Genomic DNA, 23,314 nt, shown 5'->3' with positions numbered 1-23,314 from the left:
TAGAATGCTATTACTGACTGGAAGTGGTGGAGAGCAGTTGACAATGCTTCAAACCTAATTTAGACTGGGCACAAATTCCCATCTGTTTGATATTGTCAACTGCAGAACAGAAAAAAATCCCTGGGGTGTTACACACCCCAGTGTGTCTCTTTAGGGTTAAATTCATCCATCCACAGACTCTGCAGAGCTGCAGATTTTGGTCTGAACATTAATTTACTACCCTGAACAAGACTGCGGGATAAAAATTTTATTATCCAAACTTGTATAAATTCCAAACTCTTTCCTGTATACCCTTTTTGGGCATTCATTGCCTGGATTGGTAAAGGTAAAAGGCTATCCAGTATTCAATATCTATTCTATATCACTGAACCCGCTTCATATTACAGATCTGGGTATAATTTGTTCCATCAAAGACAATAGATAGTTTGTGGCCAATATTGCTACATCGTGCAATAAAATCAGTAAAAAAAACAAAGTGCTGAGTGAGTATATTTATTATAAACTCATTGCAAATAATAATGTTACCATAAATTTGATTTATGGTCAAAGAGGCGTATACTTCGTTTTTCAACGTATGCTTCTTTTCATTTAGTGAAAAGTGATTTAGTGAGATTCATGTCAGTGGAAAACATAGGACCACAGTGTTGCCATTCTCCTCTTCCAAGGCCTTCTGTATTGGATGGCTACGATTCATTTATTCCAGTGCATATGATATAATATTAATTGTTGGACCTTGTTAATAATGAACGAAGAAGAAGATAATATAGCCTTGTATATCTTTATGAGAGGTTGATTCGACATCATTGTCTTTCTTCGTTAGGGCTACTCTTTAATATAAATAAAAATCTTAGTACCTTTTTTACTTTCCTTGCCCTATTACCATAGATAAGGAAAGTATTGCTTTCCAAAAATATTAAGGTAGCCTAATTTCAAGTTTTCTATACGTTTCAAGATCCCCTGAGTCCAAAAACATGATTTTTTTGTGTTGGTCTGTGTGTGTGTATGTCTGTGAACACGATAACTCCATTCCTAATTAACCGATTGACTTGAAATTTTAAACTTAAGGTCCTTATACCATGAGGATCCGACAATAAGAAATTCAATTCAAGATGGCGGATTACTGAAAAACCATGTTTTTCGCGGTTTTCTCGAAAACGGCTCAAACAATTTTCTTCAAATTTATACCATGGATAGCTATTTATAAGCCCTATCAACTGACATGAGTCTCATTCCTGGGAAAATTGCAGGAGCTTTGTAATATTCTTGAGAAAAATGGCGGATAATTACTAAAAAACCATGTTTTTCACAATTTTCTCAAAAATGACTTGACCGATTTTTAAAATTAATACCTTGTATAGTTATTTATCAGCTCTATCAACTGGCATGAGTCTTTTCCCTGGGAAACTAATGAGGGTCCACCCCATCCTTGAGAAATGGACTTAGTAACCTCCTTCTCGTGCATGAGGTAGGTAGGTAGGTAGCGCAGTTCATAAAACACATGGGCTAGTCGAGATATTTCATCTGTAGAACAGCTGTTTTGACGACTTTTAAAAAAATCATTGAATTTCACAATTTACACAAAGGAAAAAGTACTCTGAAAACAATTATATACACATATACAGTAGTCTGATCGTAGTTTCAAATATGTTGCCGCTAATCGTTATTATGTTATTCCCCTAAATTATTCTCGTTTAAGAATGAGGCTTTCAGTTCAATGAGCAAGGAAAGTTGTGTGAGTGTACCACACCAGATTTTTAAAATTGTATGCTCACAACATGTTTCGGACTTGATAATGGCATCATAGCCGGAATATGTTGTGAGCATACAATTTTAAGAAAGAGTTTAAGATTTTTATTCTTATTTCTTTATAAGAGGATATAGCAGAGTGTATCTGCTTTGTATAATGACAGACAAGGATAGAAACACCAATTTCAATCAAGTGTGCAGATGGAAATAAATTGGAAGTTGCATTGTTCAAATGCTAAATAATGAATTATTATTAAACGAAAATCCCAATTAAATGCTGTAAATCACCCCGAAGACTTCTGCTACTGCAAATATTTACAACAGGGTAAACAGCTAGATGGAAATTCGATGAGCGCTAATTTACAAAAATTGTTCCCGGACTGACAAATTATTTTTGTATAGTAGCGCTTATCGAATTTCCATCTAGCTGTTTACCCTGTTGTAAATATTTGCAGTAGAAGAGGTCTTCGGGGTGATTTACAGCAACTTTATAAAGTGAATCACACTATGGGATAGCCTATTAATTCGTTGACCAAAGATGCACAATGAGACTCAGATTCAACAATAATTTTTTCAGCATATAACCAAGTTTAAAGATTTGGGTTTGGGTTGACTAATGGACCACATTCATTTCCAATTAAATCCATAGTAAAATTATGAAAAGCAAAGACTGATTGAATGTTAAATGTTGACTTGGAAGAATCAAAGTGTGAGCTGATTTAGGAACGGTAACCAGATGGCTAATCTGTTTTCAGAAACAACGTATTTGAAGCTTCATTCACAATTTACCAATTTACATAGAATACAGGTGCCCAGAATTTATTCGAGATACATTGCAATTTTCTATTTCTGCGATGATTATAATAATCTTAGCTATCTGAAATATTATAATTAGCCACTCTGAACTGACTTCTACTTTCAATAGGAAGTGAAAAAGCTTGCCTACATAGAATATATGAACAAATGTGTATAAAGTTAGTGCTTCTTTATGATCTTTGTTGAAACTTGGCACTTAATAAATCAAACACCAAATTATACATTGCAGTCAAAATTGCAAAAGTAATATTCTGAACTGACTTGTAACAATTAGGCGTAAATTAATGCATCAAAACTGTTTTTTTTTCAAAAGAAATTTAGATCAGATAAGAATTTATTCAATAAATTTATTATCATTCTACATGATTATACTCATCGAATTGTAAATTACACACGACAGTTAAACGGCTATTTACAGAGATAATTAAAACAAATAGTAGACTGTATGACAAATAAATATTAATTTTATTTTAAAATAGTTTTTACAAATTTTGAACGGATTTTCCACAATGCTAGAATACATTAGTACTGTAGACGTAATGAAGAAACGTTTCAGCAAATTGTTAACTTCATCGTGACTGATTTTGAAAATTGCTCTGAATTAATTTGATCATGACACGAAGAAACTACCTTGAATCTACCTTCTTCAAGGTTAATGTCTTCAAAACCTCAGATTACGAAAAAAGTCATGTACCTTCAAATTTAGCACTTACTTGGATAAAGAATGAAACTCCAGTCTTTCTCCAACAAAAATGGTTGAGTACAATATATTAACAGTTTTGGAAACTATCAAGTTTTACTTGACTTAATATTAGCAGCCGATTGCTGTCGATGACAGTTTGATCTTCGAACAATGATCATTGAAACCAGTGATCAAAGATCAAACTCTAATTGACGTTAGAGCAACCGGTCATAGAAACATTGTTTCAATTTAATAGGCTATACTTCTGAAATGTGACAGTTGGGGAATCAAGTCATTTTAAATTATTCATTTAGAATGAAAAACAAATACTTTTACCCCTTATCTTATAATGGAGTTCTAATCCAGCTTCGGTAATAAAATTATGCAGTTTCTCTTATATATTAAGAAAAAGCATAATGAAGATTTGTGAAAACTTTAAAAAATGTAATCATATAAAACGTTTAGCTTAGGATAATCTCAATTTTATGCCGTAAATTTACCTATTCCAGAATATTTTCCACTTATTTATATTACAAGAGTTAGATAACAATGCGTCAGAAGATGTAAGTATATTTCATTTCTTCTGAGCAGATTTCCAACTCTAGAAAGCCCTTGATGTTGACAGGGATCCAAACCCAACAACAAGACAACCACTCAACAGACATCTCACTGCTCAATTACAATATTAAATTCCATTACAATGAAAAACTCAAGAGAATCTTCTAGAGAGACATTGATCACAAACTAAATCATATACATCACTACACAGCTCCAGATAAAAATATGAATATTGTTCAGACTACCTTGCTTTTACTCGGCTTCAAGAAATAACATCCATCTTTGAAGAGAGGAATAATCGTGTTCAAAAGCTTCAAAGTGAAGTGTACAAAATTGTTGTTGAAGCCCGAAAGTGACATCAAACATGTCTGTCATGCACTTCTCTTGATCTCTCCTTTTTAATGAAATGTACGTAAGAATACGTTTGGCTGTTATTAGTGCTTTCATTTAATCCACATCCAAAAAGGGCAATTTTTTTATTGTACTAAAATAAAATGAACAAATCGTGTATGTATTGAGGGCGTGTCATGTGGCGGGCGGGTTGAGCAGCTGGGTTGGCTCATCACATGGCATACTTGCGAGTCCACTCGCGAGCCAAATCGTTGTACTTTTCTCTGTCTGTCTTGTATATCCTGGCAATTTCCGGCACCAACGGGTCGTCTGGGTTCGGATCACACAATAAAGAACAGATCGACAGCAGAACTGCAAAATAACATACTCCAATCAGTCACAATACATTCAGTCAAACAATGTGATACTTGAACTCAATACTGCTCGCCGCGTAAAGGTGAGGTTAGCATTTCAAGTTTGAAAAGGAAAGGATAGAATCGAAAAATCGGAAGAGAAAAGGAGAAGGAAAAATCTTAATGAAAGTGCATTAATTTGCACAATACTACTTCACGCAGTAACTGAGCAACAACAGAATCAAAATGATTAGACGTCGATTGGCAACCAAAAACAGAAATACTAAATCTTAGTATAAAATAATAAGATTGAACTATTCAATATGAACGACTCCATATGAGATTGGATTACATATCTGTAGAAAACAAAAATCTGGAAATTTTGGGTACAGATACTCAGGGTGTTTTCATATGAATCAATAAGATGAACTGGCTCACATCCTTAGCTGTGAAATGCAGAGTGCATTCCTATTAGTCCAAGCAACAAAGGGTTAGAAAAGGAAAAGTTTGGAGGACAATTTTTGACCCCGCAGATCAGTTTAGGGTAAAAAGAAGGTAAACATATCAAAAGTTCCCACCCCTGTTTTAAAGGAATTATGCGTCTTACGGACATTAGCACAAAGCCTCAAGGTGTGACTTTTTTGAAAAGAAAAACCAGTTTGCCAAAGTTTTTGTTTGCCAAATTTTCCAATGTTTTGCTAATTTTGGCCTTATTGAGGGAAGTCCATATTATTACAACCTAATAAAGCATTAAATTCCTTCAATTTAATGTATATTTTTACAATAGATACGGCCTTTGCAGCAGTTTTATCGTTGCAACAATAGATACATTGACAAAGGAAGTTGAAGGGAATGTGTGTAATCCTACTTTTGACTTTGCAGCTATGTTGGGACTAGGAGGTGAAAATATAAGAAATCTCCATCTCTACCCCTAGTGCTAGAAGAATGAGGGTTGTTGAAATTTGGATTTTTTCATTTTTTGCGTGTAAGCAAAAATGAAGCTTGATACATTTCCTACAACTTTTACCAAATAGTGATATTTTCAAAAGTTTTGGAGATATCTGCTCTTGGAAGTGCGAGATGTTTCAAAACACAGGTTTTCATCAACCAACTTTTGCACTTTCATGGCTTTCCAAATTTCCAACAATGCATCGAAAAAAATTAAATACTAATCGTATTCAATTGTATGTTATATAAAAAATAAATTATCTTTAATTTGATGTATTATTTCACTATTTTATGCTTCCTTTCAAATGTTATAGCCGCTTTAGTGTCGGGGATGAAATCTTTCCCAGTATCAAATACGTACATTCTCTTGTGTTTGAAACAATTAACCCAATAGTGTGCTTGTCCAAGACACATTTTCAGTATTTATCTGAACATTTCCAAGTGTGTTATGTGTATCGTGTGTAAAACCAACAGACATAATTTACTTTATGATCCAAAATCAATATATTTGGAAATCTTTTCAACAACAAAATTAAAATTGTGAAAACATTATAGAATATTAAGAAACATATCAATTTATGTTAATTCAATTTATAAATTCTATTCTTTCAATTCTCAAGCATTTTAAAATGCATATTATCTTATTATTATACCATTATTATAATTTATATTATATAACTAAAAGAGTTATCAATAAACCCCTAAAATATCGCTTCTATTTAATCTTCGATCATTATTTTATTTAAAAATGTCCTCCACTATCTAAAATAATATTGAGGATGATGTGGTACGATTTACTGACTTGGTCAAACTGACATCAATATTGATAATTGTTTGTGATTGTAGTCACTTCAATCTGATTCAATCATTTTTGGGCATTAAGTGAGATTGCTAACTCATTCAATAAGCTACTACTTGAATTGAGTAACAAAATATTTCTTAATTTATAAATAGCAAAAAGCGTTACCTTTTGAAATTGTTAGTGCAGGTGACCACTGCGATCTCAATATGTCAAGGCAAATGCTACCATTACTATTTATGTTCGGATGATATATTCTTGTTGTGAATGCCACCTGAAATCAATATCAAACTCAATTAAATATAAATGAATCACTTTAGATTAATCCAATCAAATAATTTACAAACATTCACAATAAACGTGAGCTCCTTAGATATATTTATTAAGCTCCTTAATATATTTATTTCTCAACAGAAACAGTTCATTCAAGAACAAAGACTACATTATTCAAGAAATAAAAAATCAATAAGTACCCTTTTGGTTTCACTTTATAGACATGTTTCAGTATATAAGTATTACTATCGAATTGATTTAAAAATAAAGATATCGATTGCTTGAAGTGCAGACCTAATCAAGTCTAGTTTGAATGTGGAAATAAAAGATAAGACAGATTTCCAATTAAGTTTGATATCGGAATAGGCCTACACTTTCATAAAAATCGACACTAGCTGTCGTGGGAAGGCGGAGTTGGAAATATCCAGAACTCCGGAATTAATGGGCCCGTTCTGTGTACATAGAATGTGGTAAATTGTCCGATTCACAATTTACCTTTTACCTGGTAAAAAGTATACCACGCTTCGACTGTGGGGCAGGAAATTGGAACTGGTTTCTGGTACAGAATCTGTCAAAATTCTTCCCATGGGACGCGGAAATTTTTACCTGGTAAATTGTGAATCGGAAAATTTACCACATTCTATGTACACAGAACGGCGGGCCCATTGGTCGATCTAACTTTGTAGTCTGCTAGCTTCTCTGCGCATGCGCTGATAGATTGTTTACCATAGCATAGCCATAGAATACATAACCAACAAAATTATGTTTGATAACCATTCGTTAAATGAATTTTTCTCTATAGAAAATTTGGGAGTATACCTTCAGTAATGGAATGAAAGAAATGCACACTTTTCTAGACGGTGAGTTTGTAAAACAGCCTTTCTTCATTCACGCAACTAGTAAACGACACATTTTGGTGTAAATCAACTTTATAAGTGCGCGCCAATAGCTTGAACCAACTATTTGGAAATGGCGTTCCATGGGAACATTTTGCACTAGTCACGTGATGGAACAATTTACGATTGGAACTGGAACAATTTACTGTACACAGAACGTACACATTGTCATGTTCGATTCCGTGTTCCCTCGACTAATGTAAAGCTAGTGGAAGCTACTATTGTCCCCGTGTGCAGCGTACTTCACAAAATATTCTGAGTAGTATCACCATCTTGAAAGCTCAATTCATTTTTCTCAAAGTATGTTTTCTTATCAAGACGCCACAAGCAATGAAAGCTCAAGAAAGTCAGGATATTAGCAGGCGTTTGTTTTAATAGGCTTCAAAGCAGCAAATAGTTTGATGCTAATGATAGAAATTGACTATCGAAATATCTACTTGAGATATTTTATAAATATCACAAAATTTATGCTCGAATACGTAAAATTTATAATTAGAATTCGTTGAACCATACTTCTGTGGTAGTATAATCGAGGCAATGGAGATACCTCATCTATCTAACAGACGAGCATCATCAGTATCACAAATTCACCCTATTACATCCACACAAAGGAAAACTACAAGAAAAAATTATAGTTAGCCCAATCCAGTAGTCTTCAAAGTATTTTTAAAATTTGATCTTCATATTCAGTCGTTTTATTTGGAGATATCCAGGATGAATAAAAGTGCAAGAACTAAAATTCACTTTATAATATTACTAAGATGGATATATTATTGTACCTAATTACTGTATTGTATAAGCAATACAACATGATAATCTTAAAAACCTATTGTAAAACAGAAATCATATTAGTTTTAGACACAAGGTAGAATTTTTACATCAATTATTGGACTCACCTTTGGAGGTTTGAATGGATAATCTGTCGGGAAATGAATTGTTAAAAAAAATACACCACCTTGATATGGACTATCAGGCTGAAAAGAAAAGCAAAAGTAGTTGTTGTTAGGATAGAAACAACATTTTTATACCGTAATGAAATACATATACATCAGCACGCCATAAATATATAGAATAACAAATCATGACGTGTTTTTCTTATGATCAAAATACAAAGTAAACACATTTTCTTTGAAAATTGCAAGACATAACTAACAAGTATTAAAAATAATATTAATATACAGTAACAGTAACATGATTATTGGAATGCACCAACTTTTAGGGCCGGTTTCCGAGCTCGGGATTTAGCTAGGTCCTAGCACAGAATAGGTACAGAATGGAAACTTGTAATCAAACGCCTATCTAATCAATGCTTTTTACATGACGCCAATACTAGATAAGTCACGTGACCTTGGGAAGTTCCAATCCTGGTCTTCTGATTGGCTCGTAGCAGTGAACGAGATCAATTGATCCGGATCATTTAAGTGATCCGAACTTACCATCAATACTATTATAATGCGGCGCTTCCTAACAAGATGGCGGATTTTTGCGTCAGGGTACTAGCCAAGTTTCCATACTGTATGTATACTGTGGTCCTAGACTTTAAACAGCTGGACTCAGAAAATTGGTTTTCCAAAACGGGGCGTAGTCGCAGTCATTGTCATAGTCATGTTTGAATTAAATTTCGAAAAACTAGAAAATAAAATAAAGAGAAAATAGTGTAAAGTTTCAGCTATTTTGAATTATTTAGGAATGTCTAATTTCGTCAAGGAAAAACGTTTCCAATTTATTATAGAAATGAGAAAATAAAAACTACGACTACTGTTATAAAAGCTGGGACTACGCCCCGTTTCGGAAAGCCAATTTTCTGACTCCAGCTGTTTAAAGTCTAGGACTTAGCTAAATCCCGAGCTCGGAAACCGGTCCTTAAAAATTAGAATTATTTAGGTAAGAGCACTTAACCAGCTTGTGGCTAACTAGACTAAAATAGAAGGTATTTTGTTTATGTTAATAATTCATTTGTTTTCGAAGTTGTTACTCAGCTTGAGTAAATGGGTAACATCTATCTCAATGGGGGCTGGGAACCGCCAAAAGAGAACAAAACAACTTCGAGACCCTTTGGCAGGGGTGTTATTCCCCCTACAAATTTCACTCAGGGATTTCCATTACCGTGGTCTGTAGAGGTCTATCTACGTTATAATACTCTACAGCTCTTGATGCAACATGAAGTTCCTACAAAGTTTATCAAGATGCGTCAAATATGTAAACCGTGAAAGCATAATATGCTTATATATTATATAAGTTTTAATTGATGTACAGTCTAATTGCGAAGCGAAGGATATGCCTGTCGTGTGGTAAAAAACCAAACCCTGCAATCAAAATGGTGTGTTGTCTATTAACATCAATCAACGTAGAGTTGTAATGATTAATGTGAGATCAGTTTCATTTTGCGGACCAGAGCGTTGGATTTTTGAGTGGGTATTGAGGATATTTCTTATGTCACTAGAACTAATTCAATGGGAGCAGAAGCTGACCTATTGTGACCATTAACATGGGTTGATAGTTATTGCTTTCCATTCCACCGTCGTTGAAGAAGGGGTATTGTTTATTCTCTTGACCGTTCCATGCCCACTTGAAATAGGTTTTAGCAGAGTAAATTTATATGGGACAGCAAATTTGGCTTGAAAATGTATAACAATTCAACTTGAGTAACATTATGTACTTCTAAAGGATGTCGAGGCAATTGGATATTTGTAGTTATGAAATAAATAGTAGATTTTTATGCTTTTACTCACCGGACCCATTATGGTAGCCTGCCAGTGAAATACTGAAACGAAAAAGAGTTTTCAAATATCATTTTGCAATCAAAGTTTGAATCAACATTTGAAAAATACAAACTCAAAAACCGATAGTCTAATAGTTCAAAAATAATTGGTATTCCCAAACTCAACTATTGTTCCTTTTTTTATTTCAATTAACTATTGAAATACCTGAAATGCGGTTGCTATTGTTTCCATGAAATCATAATATATTCCTCATAGTGAATATAAGCAATATTAATCATAGTTAGTATTTTATTACTCACCAAAAATTCGTCGTGAGTACCATCAAAATGTATTTTTAATAGTCTTGAATCGAATATTAAGATTGAAGGAATTTAGAGTTCTCATCACATAAATATTTATTTTCTAACTCAGGTTATAAATACATATAGTTCAACTCTAAACCTAGCGCCGCAGTGCAGGATGGTTTCTTAGTTCAACTCTAAACCTAGCGCCGCAGTGCAGGATGGTTTCTTACAGCTTGGCGTTGTTGTCATTCGAGATGGGTGTCTGGCTTGGAAGTGTTTCGGCCGCATTGCAGGATGACTGTTAACGGTTGCCGGAAGATCAACAGCTGGATTTTTTTCGTTATTTTTCGTGATAGAGAAATTCTGATTGCAGATTCGTTCTCAGCGACCCCAAGTTTAGCCTAAAGGCTCAGAATGTCAACAATGTTTTTAAATAATTAAAAATCATCATGAAAAGTCATTAATATGGTAGTACACCACACGTTTCTGGTAACTTTTTTTTAGTTCCGCTAGGCGGAACTACGCCGACCATTGCTGGGTGGAAGATGTTACTGCGGCCGCTCGCATTCCCACCAACGCTGCTATTATTTGCTGTCTCAGCGCCTAGTCCGATTCAGCCAAGCAACCAGCATGCACTGCGGAGCTAGGTTAAAGCTAGCTCCGCAGTGCAGGATGGATGCTTGTCTGACTCAGACTAGGCGCTGAGACAGCAAATAATAGCAGCATTGGTGGGAATGCGAGCGGCCGCAGTAACGTCTTCCACCCAGCAATGGTCGGCGTAGTTCCGCTTAGCAGACAGACGAAAGATCAATCCAGTCGGTTATTTGATCCCTCCAGCCAGGCTCAGCCAAGCAGCCGAGACAATAGAACAATGGAGTGACGGTCTTATTCGCGTTCATCAGCAGTTTTCTTTCTCACGATTATTTTGATTTTTGTGCTACCTATAATCAATAATAACTCCAGTCACCAGTAAAAAGTTTCCAGAAACGTGGTGTACTACCATATTAATGACTTTTCATGATGATTCTTAATTATTTAAAAAAATTGTTGACATTCTGAGCCTTCAGGCTAAACTTGGGGTCGCTGAGAACGAGTCAGAATTTCTCTATCACGAAAAATAACGAAAAAACCCAGCTGTTGATCTTCCGGCAACCGTTAACAGTCATCCTGCAATGCGGCCGAAACACTTCCAAGCCAGACACCCATCTCAAATGACATCAACGCCAAGCTGTGAGAAACCATCCTGCACTGCGGCGCTAGGTTAAAGGCCTACTATAGTTTACAATTGTTAATACAGATATTCATAATTGAATAATTTATATTCGTTTTGAAAATAATGTTATAGATTAGAGTGTCATTATATTGATCTTCATTTTGAAATGAAGGTTCTAAAATAGACAATGATTGGTCTCTTTGATAATATATCGTGCGACAAAAATTAAAGGAAAACAAAGAAAATAAATAAAAAATGTGTAAAATACTCACAATCGTCCCCAACTGGTCCAGCGGAGCATTGTGCAGGTGGGTCTCTGCCTAGGTCCTGAAGCTCCTACAACCAACAAACAAATTACCTACATGTATTATCAGTATATTTAAAGAAAACATGTTTCAAATAGGCTAATGGTAAAATTTCAAATTGGGGTGAGTTTGAAAGAACTATTTAAAAAGAACCGAGTCAACATATAAAAAATATGCATATAATGTTCAAAATAAAAACAAATAATTTTGTAGGTAAGCCAACAAATTGGACTCAAAAAGGAATGAAACATGACTTGACCTACTAGTGTACGGTATGAATCAAAATTCGGGGAGAGAACAGTTTTGGACTGTACCTGTTAGTCCTTCACCAATCGTTTTAATGAGACTGTGTTTTGTTTATCACTGAATAAATAAATAGTAATGAATAGCCTAATTAAATTCTACCAAACTTGACATTACGTTATGGTACAATGTACTATTATCGTTGATGAAATCAGAATGAATAATACAATTATATCATTTTTCTAATCCCAACCTTCAATACTATGTTTGATCCAACTGAATAAAACCTATATCTATACCTTAAATCTATAGTTAATTGTAACCTTCTTCAGTTGTTATTCAAATATCACTCAACTTGAGCCTGAAAAGTTTTATATTTTGACTAAAACCCAAAAGATTTCAAGTGACACATTAGGGCGATACCATATTAGGCGTTTTCAGGCGCCAGACGAATCAGCTAATAGGAGAGCTTCCTGCACTGCCAACTCTGAAAACGCCTAATATGGTCTCACCCTTTGTTGAATCTTTAAATTAGCCTAATAATCATTATTACAAGACAAATGTAAGATAACACACAACCATATTATTTTGCATTAATAATAATCGTTATTTTATGACTTGATTGACCGAGCGAAGTGAGGTCTAAGATTCTATTCGACGGTTTTGCATTTCTCTTTATGTTTAAATGTTTATATGTTGCGCATTTACGGCGAAACGAAGCAATAGATTTTCATGAAATTTGACAGGTATGCTCCTTTTTAAATTGCGAGTCGACGTATATACAAGTTTTTTTGGAAAGTTTGAATTTCAAGGATAGTATAAAAGGAAAAGGAGCCTCCTTCATACGCCAATATTAGAGTCAAAATGAGACTATAGAATTATTCAACATAAATCAGCTGTCGAGTGGATTATAAATTGCATGCCATGACGCATGCAATCCAATATCTCAATGTAACTTGATAAAAAATCAGCTGCTGGGTGGACTATTAATTGCATGCCTCATTGAATGCAATTTTTATGCACTATTGATTGCATGCAATTAATAACTAAAATAACATAGTATTGTCCCTCGACATTTCTCTGTTTTGAACTCGGGCTGACCTGTTGCCAGTATGTCTTGAAGGAGATTAGCTTTTGATGTTTGCATTTTTGATACACCAACCCCAACAGCCATTAGCCGTTTTCCCACCGATATCCCTCCGACCCGACATACAGACAGGATTTACTCTGATGGACAGTATAAGAGGAGGCTGTGGTTTATAACTGCGCGAGGTCTACTGTTCACAGAACTAATAGTATAATTGAGTTATCACTCACTCGGACACCAATGACTCAAACAAAATAATAACGATAATTAATCACTCTAACAGAATAAAAACGTTTGGATTTTGGAATATCAACTTGAAACGAGAAATTCAGGTGAAACGTCAAGCCTGTGACGCAAGTCTGCTGGTACTGGGACTGGCACTCCAGTAGACCGGGGACCGGTAGTTTCCAGTATTCAAGATTGGGCCAGCCGAGTCAGTGACCTTCACTCAACAAGTGCACTACTACATTACATCCGATTAGGTTTCCTACAAAAATAACTAGCTCTTCTAAAAAAATATTAATTTGCAAATACATCCTGGCAAACTGTGATCGTAGAAAAACTGTTAGGCCCAATTACACTATTGAGGCAAGATAGTAATATTCAAATGAATAGCGCATGTCCTATGTTTATCACATAGAAGACTATAGTCGTATCCTCGTCCTGTCATATGATTAACATAAACTGGCACACTGTGATCGTAGAAAAACTGTTAGGCCCAATTACACTCTTGAGACAAGATCTTAATATTCAAAGGAATAGCACTTGTCCAATGTATCATCACATTTCACATAGAACTTTTTGTGTAGTTGAGAAGATGATATTGTGGTAATTATTCATATTAAATGAAAAAGACTAAGGAATTGTCAAAAAACCACAGATTTATTGATACTTAAAAAGACCGGTTTCGGTTATTACACCATTGTCAATCTCTGATAAACTCAGAGATACAATGGTGTAATGGTTTATCAGAGATTGACAATGATGTAATAACCGAAACCGGTCTTTCTAAGTATCAATAAATCTGTGGTATTTTGACAATTTTTAGTCTTTTTCATTTAATATTTCACATAGAAGACTAGATTGGGTTCCAGCTGCATGACGCACCAGGCTAGTGATGCTGCGATCAAAGCATTATCTGTGCGCCAGTTATCATATCATTTTTAATTCAGTGTGGATGCTATCATAATTTTTATTCTGTGTGGCAGTTATCATTGTATTTAGTGGTCTCACAGCTATCGCACTTTCCACACCATTCCGACGATTCATTATTAATTACTAAATGGAAAAACATCCTGTTTCCCAGTGCCACCCTCTATTTATTTAGATTAGGACTAAAGTATATAATAGATTACAATGGGTATGGTAAAAGCCATATGGAATGGCCACAAGTTTGTGAGCAATTATCAAATAACGTCAATATACTAGGGGAATTTCCTATGATTCAGTGTCAATAACAATAACATTGAATTCATATCAGTTCTATAAAATCATCAAGGTCTCAAGGCAGAGTTGAAAATTGAATAATATTTGTTAAATTATTTTATAACGAATTTAAAATTAATTAAATAACAGTAAATGAGAAGTTTCAATGTTGAATTTACAATTAGAATGGAATAATGATGCAGCTACAAACAATATTATAATCAGGACTACTCTCAAAACGTCGATTTGAGCTGCATTCTTACACAGCAGTAAAAATATAATTCCCATACGTTCTAATGGAATTATTCAAACTCGTTCGGCCGGACTAAATGTGAATAGTTCAATTAGAACTTATAGGAATTATATTTTCACTGTTCACTGTTTGGGAATCCAGCTTGAATTGTGGAACTTGTTTTTCATATCATAAAAATCTTTTAAAAAAGCCCTTTTCATTAATGATTATTAGGGTTCAAACACAATAAAATAATAAGATATCACTAAGAGAATTTTTTAGAGAGGATATATATATATATTTATATAGCCTACCTTTATTCATTCAATACCTAAATTCATTTAAACAACAGAATAACCCTGTTTCAATAAAATATAGATCATAGACCAAAACTGTAGTCAGCTAATCATGCGTTCTAATGTATCCTGGCCACAACTAACAATGAGTTAAGATCAATTTATAATCAAGAGCCATTATTCTACAACAGATTGGGATCTGAATGATCACAGTCACAGACTGAATAGAGCTCTCACTTTCTGAACAAGCATTCAAAGTTGGATAATGGGATTGGGAGGAAGTAAATGCCCCTTTAATGTTCACTAATAGGTTGATTTGCCAGAAACAACATCAGCCAGAACGAAAGATCACGTATAAAACTAGGGGTGGGGGAATATATCAAAAGTATCCTACTGATGACCAAACAAAATCAATCTATCTACTCATTGAATGTCTATGTTTAATATACAAGTGAATAGAACACGTTAGCTTCCATTGAAGACGTCACAAAAACATAATTCTATTCAAATGTGAGAAAAATTAAAAACAATTTTAAAATATATTTTTTTATGTAGGAGACGACAATGAATCTATTTGAGTCCCAACACCATAATCTTTTATAAGAAAAGTGAATCCGATCTTATTTCAAATACTAATTATATCAACCTTTTGGAAGATCATACGCATTTTTAAGAGAAACATCGCTGATACTGTATATGGAAAATAACGTTTCTTATCTGTATCAATTTAGGAACAAAGTATTAAAAATAGAACAATTCATCTCAGATGATAAATTGTTTTATTTGTCACTTTGTTAATTAGTGTATTACAACGCGAAAAGAAGCAAACTTGATGGGATAAAAACTTGAGAAGATGAAATTATTATGAAATATTGTTGAGTTATGAGAATTACGAACAGTATTGAATTAACAATAATTCTACTGCTATAGCTAACCAATATTAATTCGACCGTTCTTGTATTTTGAATTATTACTGATCAATTTGTAAATGAATAGGAGCTGTGATGAATATTAACAGAATCATCACAATAACAAAGAGGAAGACGGAAAAAAGCATGAATTTGTAATCAAAGCAAACGCTTGATAAGGTCGCTTTCTTATCAACAATTTTGACATCAATAAACACTACTATCACTATAATCCTGATAATCTGATTCAAAATACGCAACCAATAAGCAAATACAGATATACACTAGAAATCACTGAGCCCCGATGATTGGATCTACTAGAAAATAAAAACATGCCGCTGTACGTCAAGTCGGAGGTCAACTAATAATTGGCCTCAAGATAATTAATTTGAGCGCGCACTTTTCAATTATAAAATTCAAAATAATCTAAAGGGATTTGGACGAATTGTAGGTAAACATGGGTTAAAAATCTTATCTGCTAGTAGTCTTTTAAATACGGCATATAGGAATACAAGTAACCTATTCTAAATTTACATCAAATTGGACAAACAATGAAAGTGTAAAACATTAATTTATGTAATTAATTATATGACAATACTCATAAGAAAAATACATACTTGTTAATAAAGTGGAAATTTCTGTGGATTGATTAAGTTGAAAAAGATTCAAGTTATGAAATGTACGATAAATATGTTATTTATGACTGATAAATATAATATATAAAGTTAAGATTCGACTATAAGATATTTGACAAAGAATGCTGAATTCATGTTTTCCATCATCGAAGGTGAGCATGATTATTTGAATCAACTACCAGTTAAAATAGGCTACTCTAATTGGTATACTACCTATAAGATGAGTGATTCTCATGAAAAATGTGAAATACAGTAGAGCAGTAAATAAACTGATAATATAGATTATAATCAACAGGGGGTTCACAGTGAATACTGATCTGTAATATTGGAGTGTATTATTTTGTTTATTCATTTGCCAAAAATCAAATGATAATTTACGAAAACTATTCACATAACTTGGTTCGATTACAAGACTAATCTGAGGGTGGGATGTGTATGATGATAATGTAGGATTAGTTTCAATATTTTACAAAGAGATATAGTTCAAAAACTGGCAGATTCTGAAAAGTATTCAGGATGTGAGAACACAGAGAGCGGTCATGCGTTCCTCGTTACAAGGATCTTAGAAGGATATCTATAATGTTGATACACCGCTGACCGGTCTGAGTGTACACACACTTGCAGAATTAAATGTATAGGTGAGTTTTGATCCAGCAGATTGTGAGTTTTCATGATAGTCAACCATATTGCTAGTTTCATGATAGTTTCAGTCTGGATTTACTGTGTTCTGTATCTACAGGGTGATTCATAATTATGGTAAAATAATTTAATAAGTGATAGTATAGGTAAAAATAAGAAAAAAAGTTCTTATAAACATATATATCCATAAACGCTTCATTAGCGAGCTATACAGGGTGAAAGATTTCGCCCGGAATTCAGTTCCTCTGGTGAAATACACCGATGCTGAATTGTTTGGGGACTAGTTTTTGAAAAACGTATGCTGGATTCATATGGAAAAATATCTGAAAAATTGAATAAAACTAGTCTGGAAGCTGTAGTGTGAGTAGTTTTTTTAGAAAAAAGTTGAAATATGCAAAAGATCTAAGTAGAAAAACACAGACTTCTACGTTTGATGCCCAATAACTTTCTTTCTTTAATGACTAGTAAACAAATAATTTTTCGCAATAAAAATTGTAGAGAATTTAATTCTGAAAAGAATTATGTAAGCTGTGTAAACTAAATTTAAATAAAACTTGAATAAAATGTATTCTTATGTAGTACATTACACCACAAAAATTTGCTGTTTTATGAGGAGATATATAACTCATAACTAATAACTAATAACTCATAAGTTGTAGCTGATTGCAAATAAAACATGGATTTTAATAACAGCTGTTCCAAAACAGCTGATTCATTTTGTTTCAAATAAGAAAATATATAAAAGAAATTAGCTGAAAATTATTTTCAGAAATATTTTAGCTCACTGTTGAACAAAAAAACAAACTATAAGTTAGGCCTACTGTAACAGCGCTGTGTTTTTTGTTTAATCTATTAACCAGTTATTTGTAACCATTCCACTTTGCTTTTGTGTTAAGTGTTGACTTTTTAAAAAATGGCAGGTAATTTTAGACATTATTCATATTCCGAATTAGCTGACATGCATTTAATGTATGGAATGGGTCACTACTGTGATAGTACTGAAGCAAGACGTTTGTATCATTAAAGATGAATCCAGCATAAGTTTATTAAAAATTAGTCTCCAAACAATTCAGCATCGGTGTATTTCGCCAGAGGAACTGAATTCCGGGCGAAATCTTTCACCCTCGGTATAGCTCGCTAATGAAGCGTTTATGAATATCTATGTTTATAAGAACTTTTTTCTTATTTTCACCTCTACTATCACGTATTAAATTATTTTACCATAATTATGAATCACCCTGTATAAGAAGGTTATTGTATATTTTGTATGACTGACAATAAAATTATTATTATAGTCTTAAATCATTGTGACTGGTCACGGGTGACAACAAACAATTTTGGGAGGGGGGGAGTGTTTAAGTTCAAAGATGACTTTTATGTAGACTATTTGAATAAACTTGTAGTGGTTGTAATATTTAATGATAGCCATTAATTCCATGACTAGAATTCTCACTTAATAAGATAAAATAAGGACTATGAGGATAAACTTAGTAAATTGATGGAATTTACGAGAGCTATGCAGTTTTTTTACCCGGATATTCATGTGCTTATTCGATAATAAAATAATAATTTAAGGTACATAATCACCTAGTTTAGTATTTGCAAAAATTAGAATTAGAGATGGTGACTATGATCCACACAGGACGAAATGGAACAGGTAGAAATTTACCAATTATTAATTACGTTTTATGAATTAAATTTAAAAGAAAAAATACGGATGAAGAACGATTTCAGAATTAAAAGAATTACATTACAATCTTCCTGCTAAAGGGTTTTAGAAAGAATCTTAGTTTTTAGAATCATTCAAGTGATGGTTCATTCTACTGATCTTGTCAAGGCAGAACTGTTTTTAATATAAACTTATGGTGGATACTACGTATTTTCTTTCTTCTTTATTCAAATAAGCTACAATATATACAATTCAGATAAATGCAGGTATTTGCCCAAAACTGTATTCAACTTTAATTAATTAGATATTTTTTAACGTATGCTAGTCAAGGTAATGGATTTAAACCAAGACCCCCTAGGAACTCCATTTTTTTTGTCAAAGATCAAATACTGTTTCCTTATTTATTAAGATTAATTAGAAAATAGGTATTATAGTAATAATGAGGCAAAACTAGGTTTAGTTGTATTTAACACTCAATACATTAAGTATGAACTAAAAACATGTTAATTACATATTTTTTAACGTGTGCTGGTCAAGGTAATGATTCAAACCAAGACACCCTAGGAACTCCAATTTTTTTGTCCAAAATCAAATCCTGTTTCCTTATTTAGGCTATTACGATTAATTACAAAATAGGTATTATAGTAATAATGAGGCAATACCAGGTTTAGTTGTATTTAACACTCAATACAGTGAGCATGAACTAAAAACATGTAAGATAAATTTTGCTTAAAATCTTGAGTAGGTAATAACTATCACCTATCAATATTAAAATTTTTATAGCATCGAGTTCCAGTAAATTTCAAGTTGGCTTTAGTTACAAGAAATTTATAGAGTTGAAATTCCTTAGAACGAATGATGACTATGCTGGTCTGTGACACCGCCATCTATGTGTAAAATACAGTTTTAATTTTTAACACGATATATCAGAGGAAGTCTGGTTATCGATCACGATATTGGATATTGTATATTGGAATCTAACCGCGTGAGTTGGATTATCGCAGCTGGAGTACAAGCAAGCAACAAGCTAACCTAACCTTTAAATTCATTGGATATCAAGCAATTTATTATTAGTTAACTCATCTGCCGCAATAACGTCCATACAACATGAACATCTAATGAATTTATAGTTTATTTTATCTAGCCGCAACGACTGTAGTTAGTTGCGCTGCTTTAGCGCGAGGCTAGAGATGTTGCAAAGGATTGCACCTTTAGTTAGTTATCATCAAGTTGTATCAGTTTTAACTCCAAAATATTAGTTTGTTTTATTATAGGTTAGGTTGACATTGGATAATATCAATAGGCCTACTGTATTTTAATATCACTATAGTAGGCTATTGGTTCACACAAAGTTGTGTACCAGAGAAAAATAAATAAAATTAGGAATAGAAAAAATGTTACACTGATTATTAACACTTTTTCAATCAAAGCTTCAATTTACACAATTGAGCTAGGATAATTGTAAAAAATGCACACATTAAGTTTGGAGTTCAAAGTTGCATAATAAAAAATTCATTATCACCTTCTCAAATTCTAAACATGTATTCAGCATTTAGGAATGATAACACTACAAATATACAATAGAAAGGAGTTCATGAATAAAAGCAGGAAAAAATCAAATCCAGTGTATGAATAACTTGACATAAATAACATCTAATGGGCAAAACTAAATGCAAACTATTTAAGAGGGCAATCATAATAGAATAACCTACTTTGAAGAATATGTTTTTGATATTTTAATGGTATCTTGTATAAGTTGTTCTATGATTATAAATGAACCCCATAAATCAAAACTAAATAGTAAAGTAGGTTAACCTGTTTGTAATTGCAAAATAAATTAAATCCAATCATAGTTTCAAACAGAATGCAAGAATGCAATACTTCAAGCCTTAAAATTTACGATGGAAATTGTAGGTCTAATCTTCAAGGGTGATAATATGCATTTGGATTTGCAATACAGTAATAGATTAGCCTAGGTGATTGAGCCCTTGACTTGCCACATGACCAAAGGCTTCTTTAATTGCAACTATAATCTTGTTTGAAAATCGTAATGTACTGACAAACTACGATTCAATCCTAGAAGAATCAAGTAAACTACATAATAAACAAGACTTTAGATAGAAAATAGATTTCAACCAGAAACAAGCAAAATAGGCTAGGGCAAGTCCAGACTCAAGTCTAAAATCTAGGGGTGTAAAGAGCTCTAAACAAAACCTCAGTACTTATCAAATCGACTAAATCAATTCATGATAACTTACCTTATTAATTCGCTTTAATGCCATAATATAAAGATGTGTTAAATTATCCTAAAAACAGACAATGAAAACCGCTATCAACGAGACCTTCTGTTGAGAAACTTAAGATGGCTACCTTTTCTAGAGATGAATACAATACTTGAGTCAAGTGTTAAATTGATTTTGATGATGTTTTATCTAAATGTCAACTGTATAATATAATAGTTTTGAAATGTATTGAAATAAAATCATTTTTTATTATCAAAGTAATTATGATTGTCATACTAAAATTTCAACTTCCTCATTCATGATTACTTGATCAACTGGAGGGCAATAAACCTGCAAAGTCATGTACCGGGAGATTCAAACCGCACTGAAAGAGTGAGTTTTCATTCAGTTGCCACTTGAAAACCAAAAAGTTTTCATAATATCAGTATAATAACAATAATAGGCCTAATAAGCATGAATATTACAGTAATAATTTATCATAATAAATACCTCACACTGTATTCCTAAATTAAAGAGAAATATTCAATCAATTTAATGCTATGCGTTTTATAATTAGAAATAAAGTTTTAAATAAATAATAGTTAAAATAAATAAATAAATAAAGGAAAATAAAAAAGAAATAAATAAATAATAGTTTTTTTTAGAAATAAAGACATCTCGCAAGAGTGCAGCGCTGAAGGGTGTGCAAAGTTTATACTTAGAAGCAAGTAGCAAATTTTTATTATAATAATGAAATAGTATATTTCGCACCTAGGGCCGAAAATGAGACTTTTCCGGCTCGAAATCGGTTTTCAAGTCCGAGGCCGTAGGCCGAGGACTAGAAAAGATTGAGAGCCGGAAAAACATTTTTGCCCGTGGTGCGAACGCTATTTTTCGCCACACAGAGAAATAAACAATATATATGAGAATAATTGTTTATTAAGCAGTTCCGAAAACAAAAGTGGAAGGTCATAGCTCTAGCTATTAGTATAGTTATTAGTATCTAGTTATTAAAGTATAGAAAACTGAAGAATACATAATACTTGGAAACCTCACAGAATCATATTGATTTTTCCAATACATCAATAAATTTTAGTTCTATTAGGATCCTCCTCAATTTGAATCAGGCAGCCTTTTGTTTTCCCAATTCCAAAAAAAATACCTAAAATACTCGTTTCACTGGGAATTCGTGTCTGATAGTAGCCTACATTATAACTGAAGAATATAATTTATTACTCATTTTATTGTGATCTATTCATGTTTTTCTTATGAAATTCAATAAATTATAGGCCTACAGCATGAAGACTATGTCCAATTCATTTGTACTGGTGGCAAAATTTAACATTGAAAATAATTATTTGATAAAATCCAAGTTCAATAGTAATGAAAACAAATTCCTTCAAAAAATAATTGATAATAATACGTTTCGAGGGAAAAAATTAAGAACAAAAAAATGGGAAGCATCGGGAATTTGAACCCAGGTACCATCACTCCGTAAGCAAGCTTCTTACCGCTGCGCTACATAGACATTGGTAAATGATAGTCTTATAACCTGCTGATAAAAATACACACTTTGGGCTATGGAACTTCAATTAGCCTACGGTAGCATAGATGAATTTGAACATTAATATTCTGAAAAATCTAGAAGGAAAATAGAAATTTGGGCTTCCAGGTGCACGAGATTGATATTTTTAGAATCTATGTTCAAAATTTGGAGATCTAAATCATTCCCGTTTTTCCGGTATGCAATCCACAAGTTGACATGTTTTGATGCGAACAAACACAACCCCACTCTCTCTTATTATATAGAAGAAGAAGATATCTTACCTCTATTTCATTCATCCAAATAAAATGATAGTATATTACTGCAGAATACTTTATTCAATTCTAGAAGCATAAACTGATTCTGTTTAATAAACTATTTGTTAAAACGTTCAGCACCATGGATATTGCCCAAGTAGTTCCAAAACTATCCACCAGGTTTTGTGATAAACGCAGTACTATGAGGTTTGAGGTTAGATTCTATTATACT

General features: G+C 33.0%; 1 protein-coding gene across 1 annotated transcript; it reads right to left on the bottom strand.

Moving 5' to 3' along the window:
* Positions 1-2,889: 2,889 nt before the first annotated feature.
* On the bottom strand, positions 2,890-21,664 carry LOC111046676 (ubiquitin-conjugating enzyme E2-17 kDa). Its single transcript, XM_022332279.2, has 6 exons — positions 21,319-21,664; positions 11,894-11,957; positions 10,134-10,165; positions 8,298-8,375; positions 6,401-6,506; positions 2,890-4,504 (listed from the first exon to the last, which is right to left on the bottom strand). Exons 1-6 carry the CDS (start codon positions 21,340-21,342, stop codon positions 4,365-4,367), a joined length of 444 nt encoding a protein of 147 aa, XP_022187971.1. The 5' UTR covers positions 21,343-21,664; the 3' UTR covers positions 2,890-4,364.
* Positions 21,665-23,314: the final 1,650 nt, after the last annotated feature.

This window comes from Nilaparvata lugens, chromosome 2, assembly GCF_014356525.2.
Source record: "Nilaparvata lugens isolate BPH chromosome 2, ASM1435652v1, whole genome shotgun sequence".
NCBI classification, from domain to species: Eukaryota; Metazoa; Arthropoda; class Insecta; order Hemiptera; family Delphacidae; genus Nilaparvata; species Nilaparvata lugens.
This window is presented reverse-complemented; position numbering and strand designations above follow the sequence as displayed.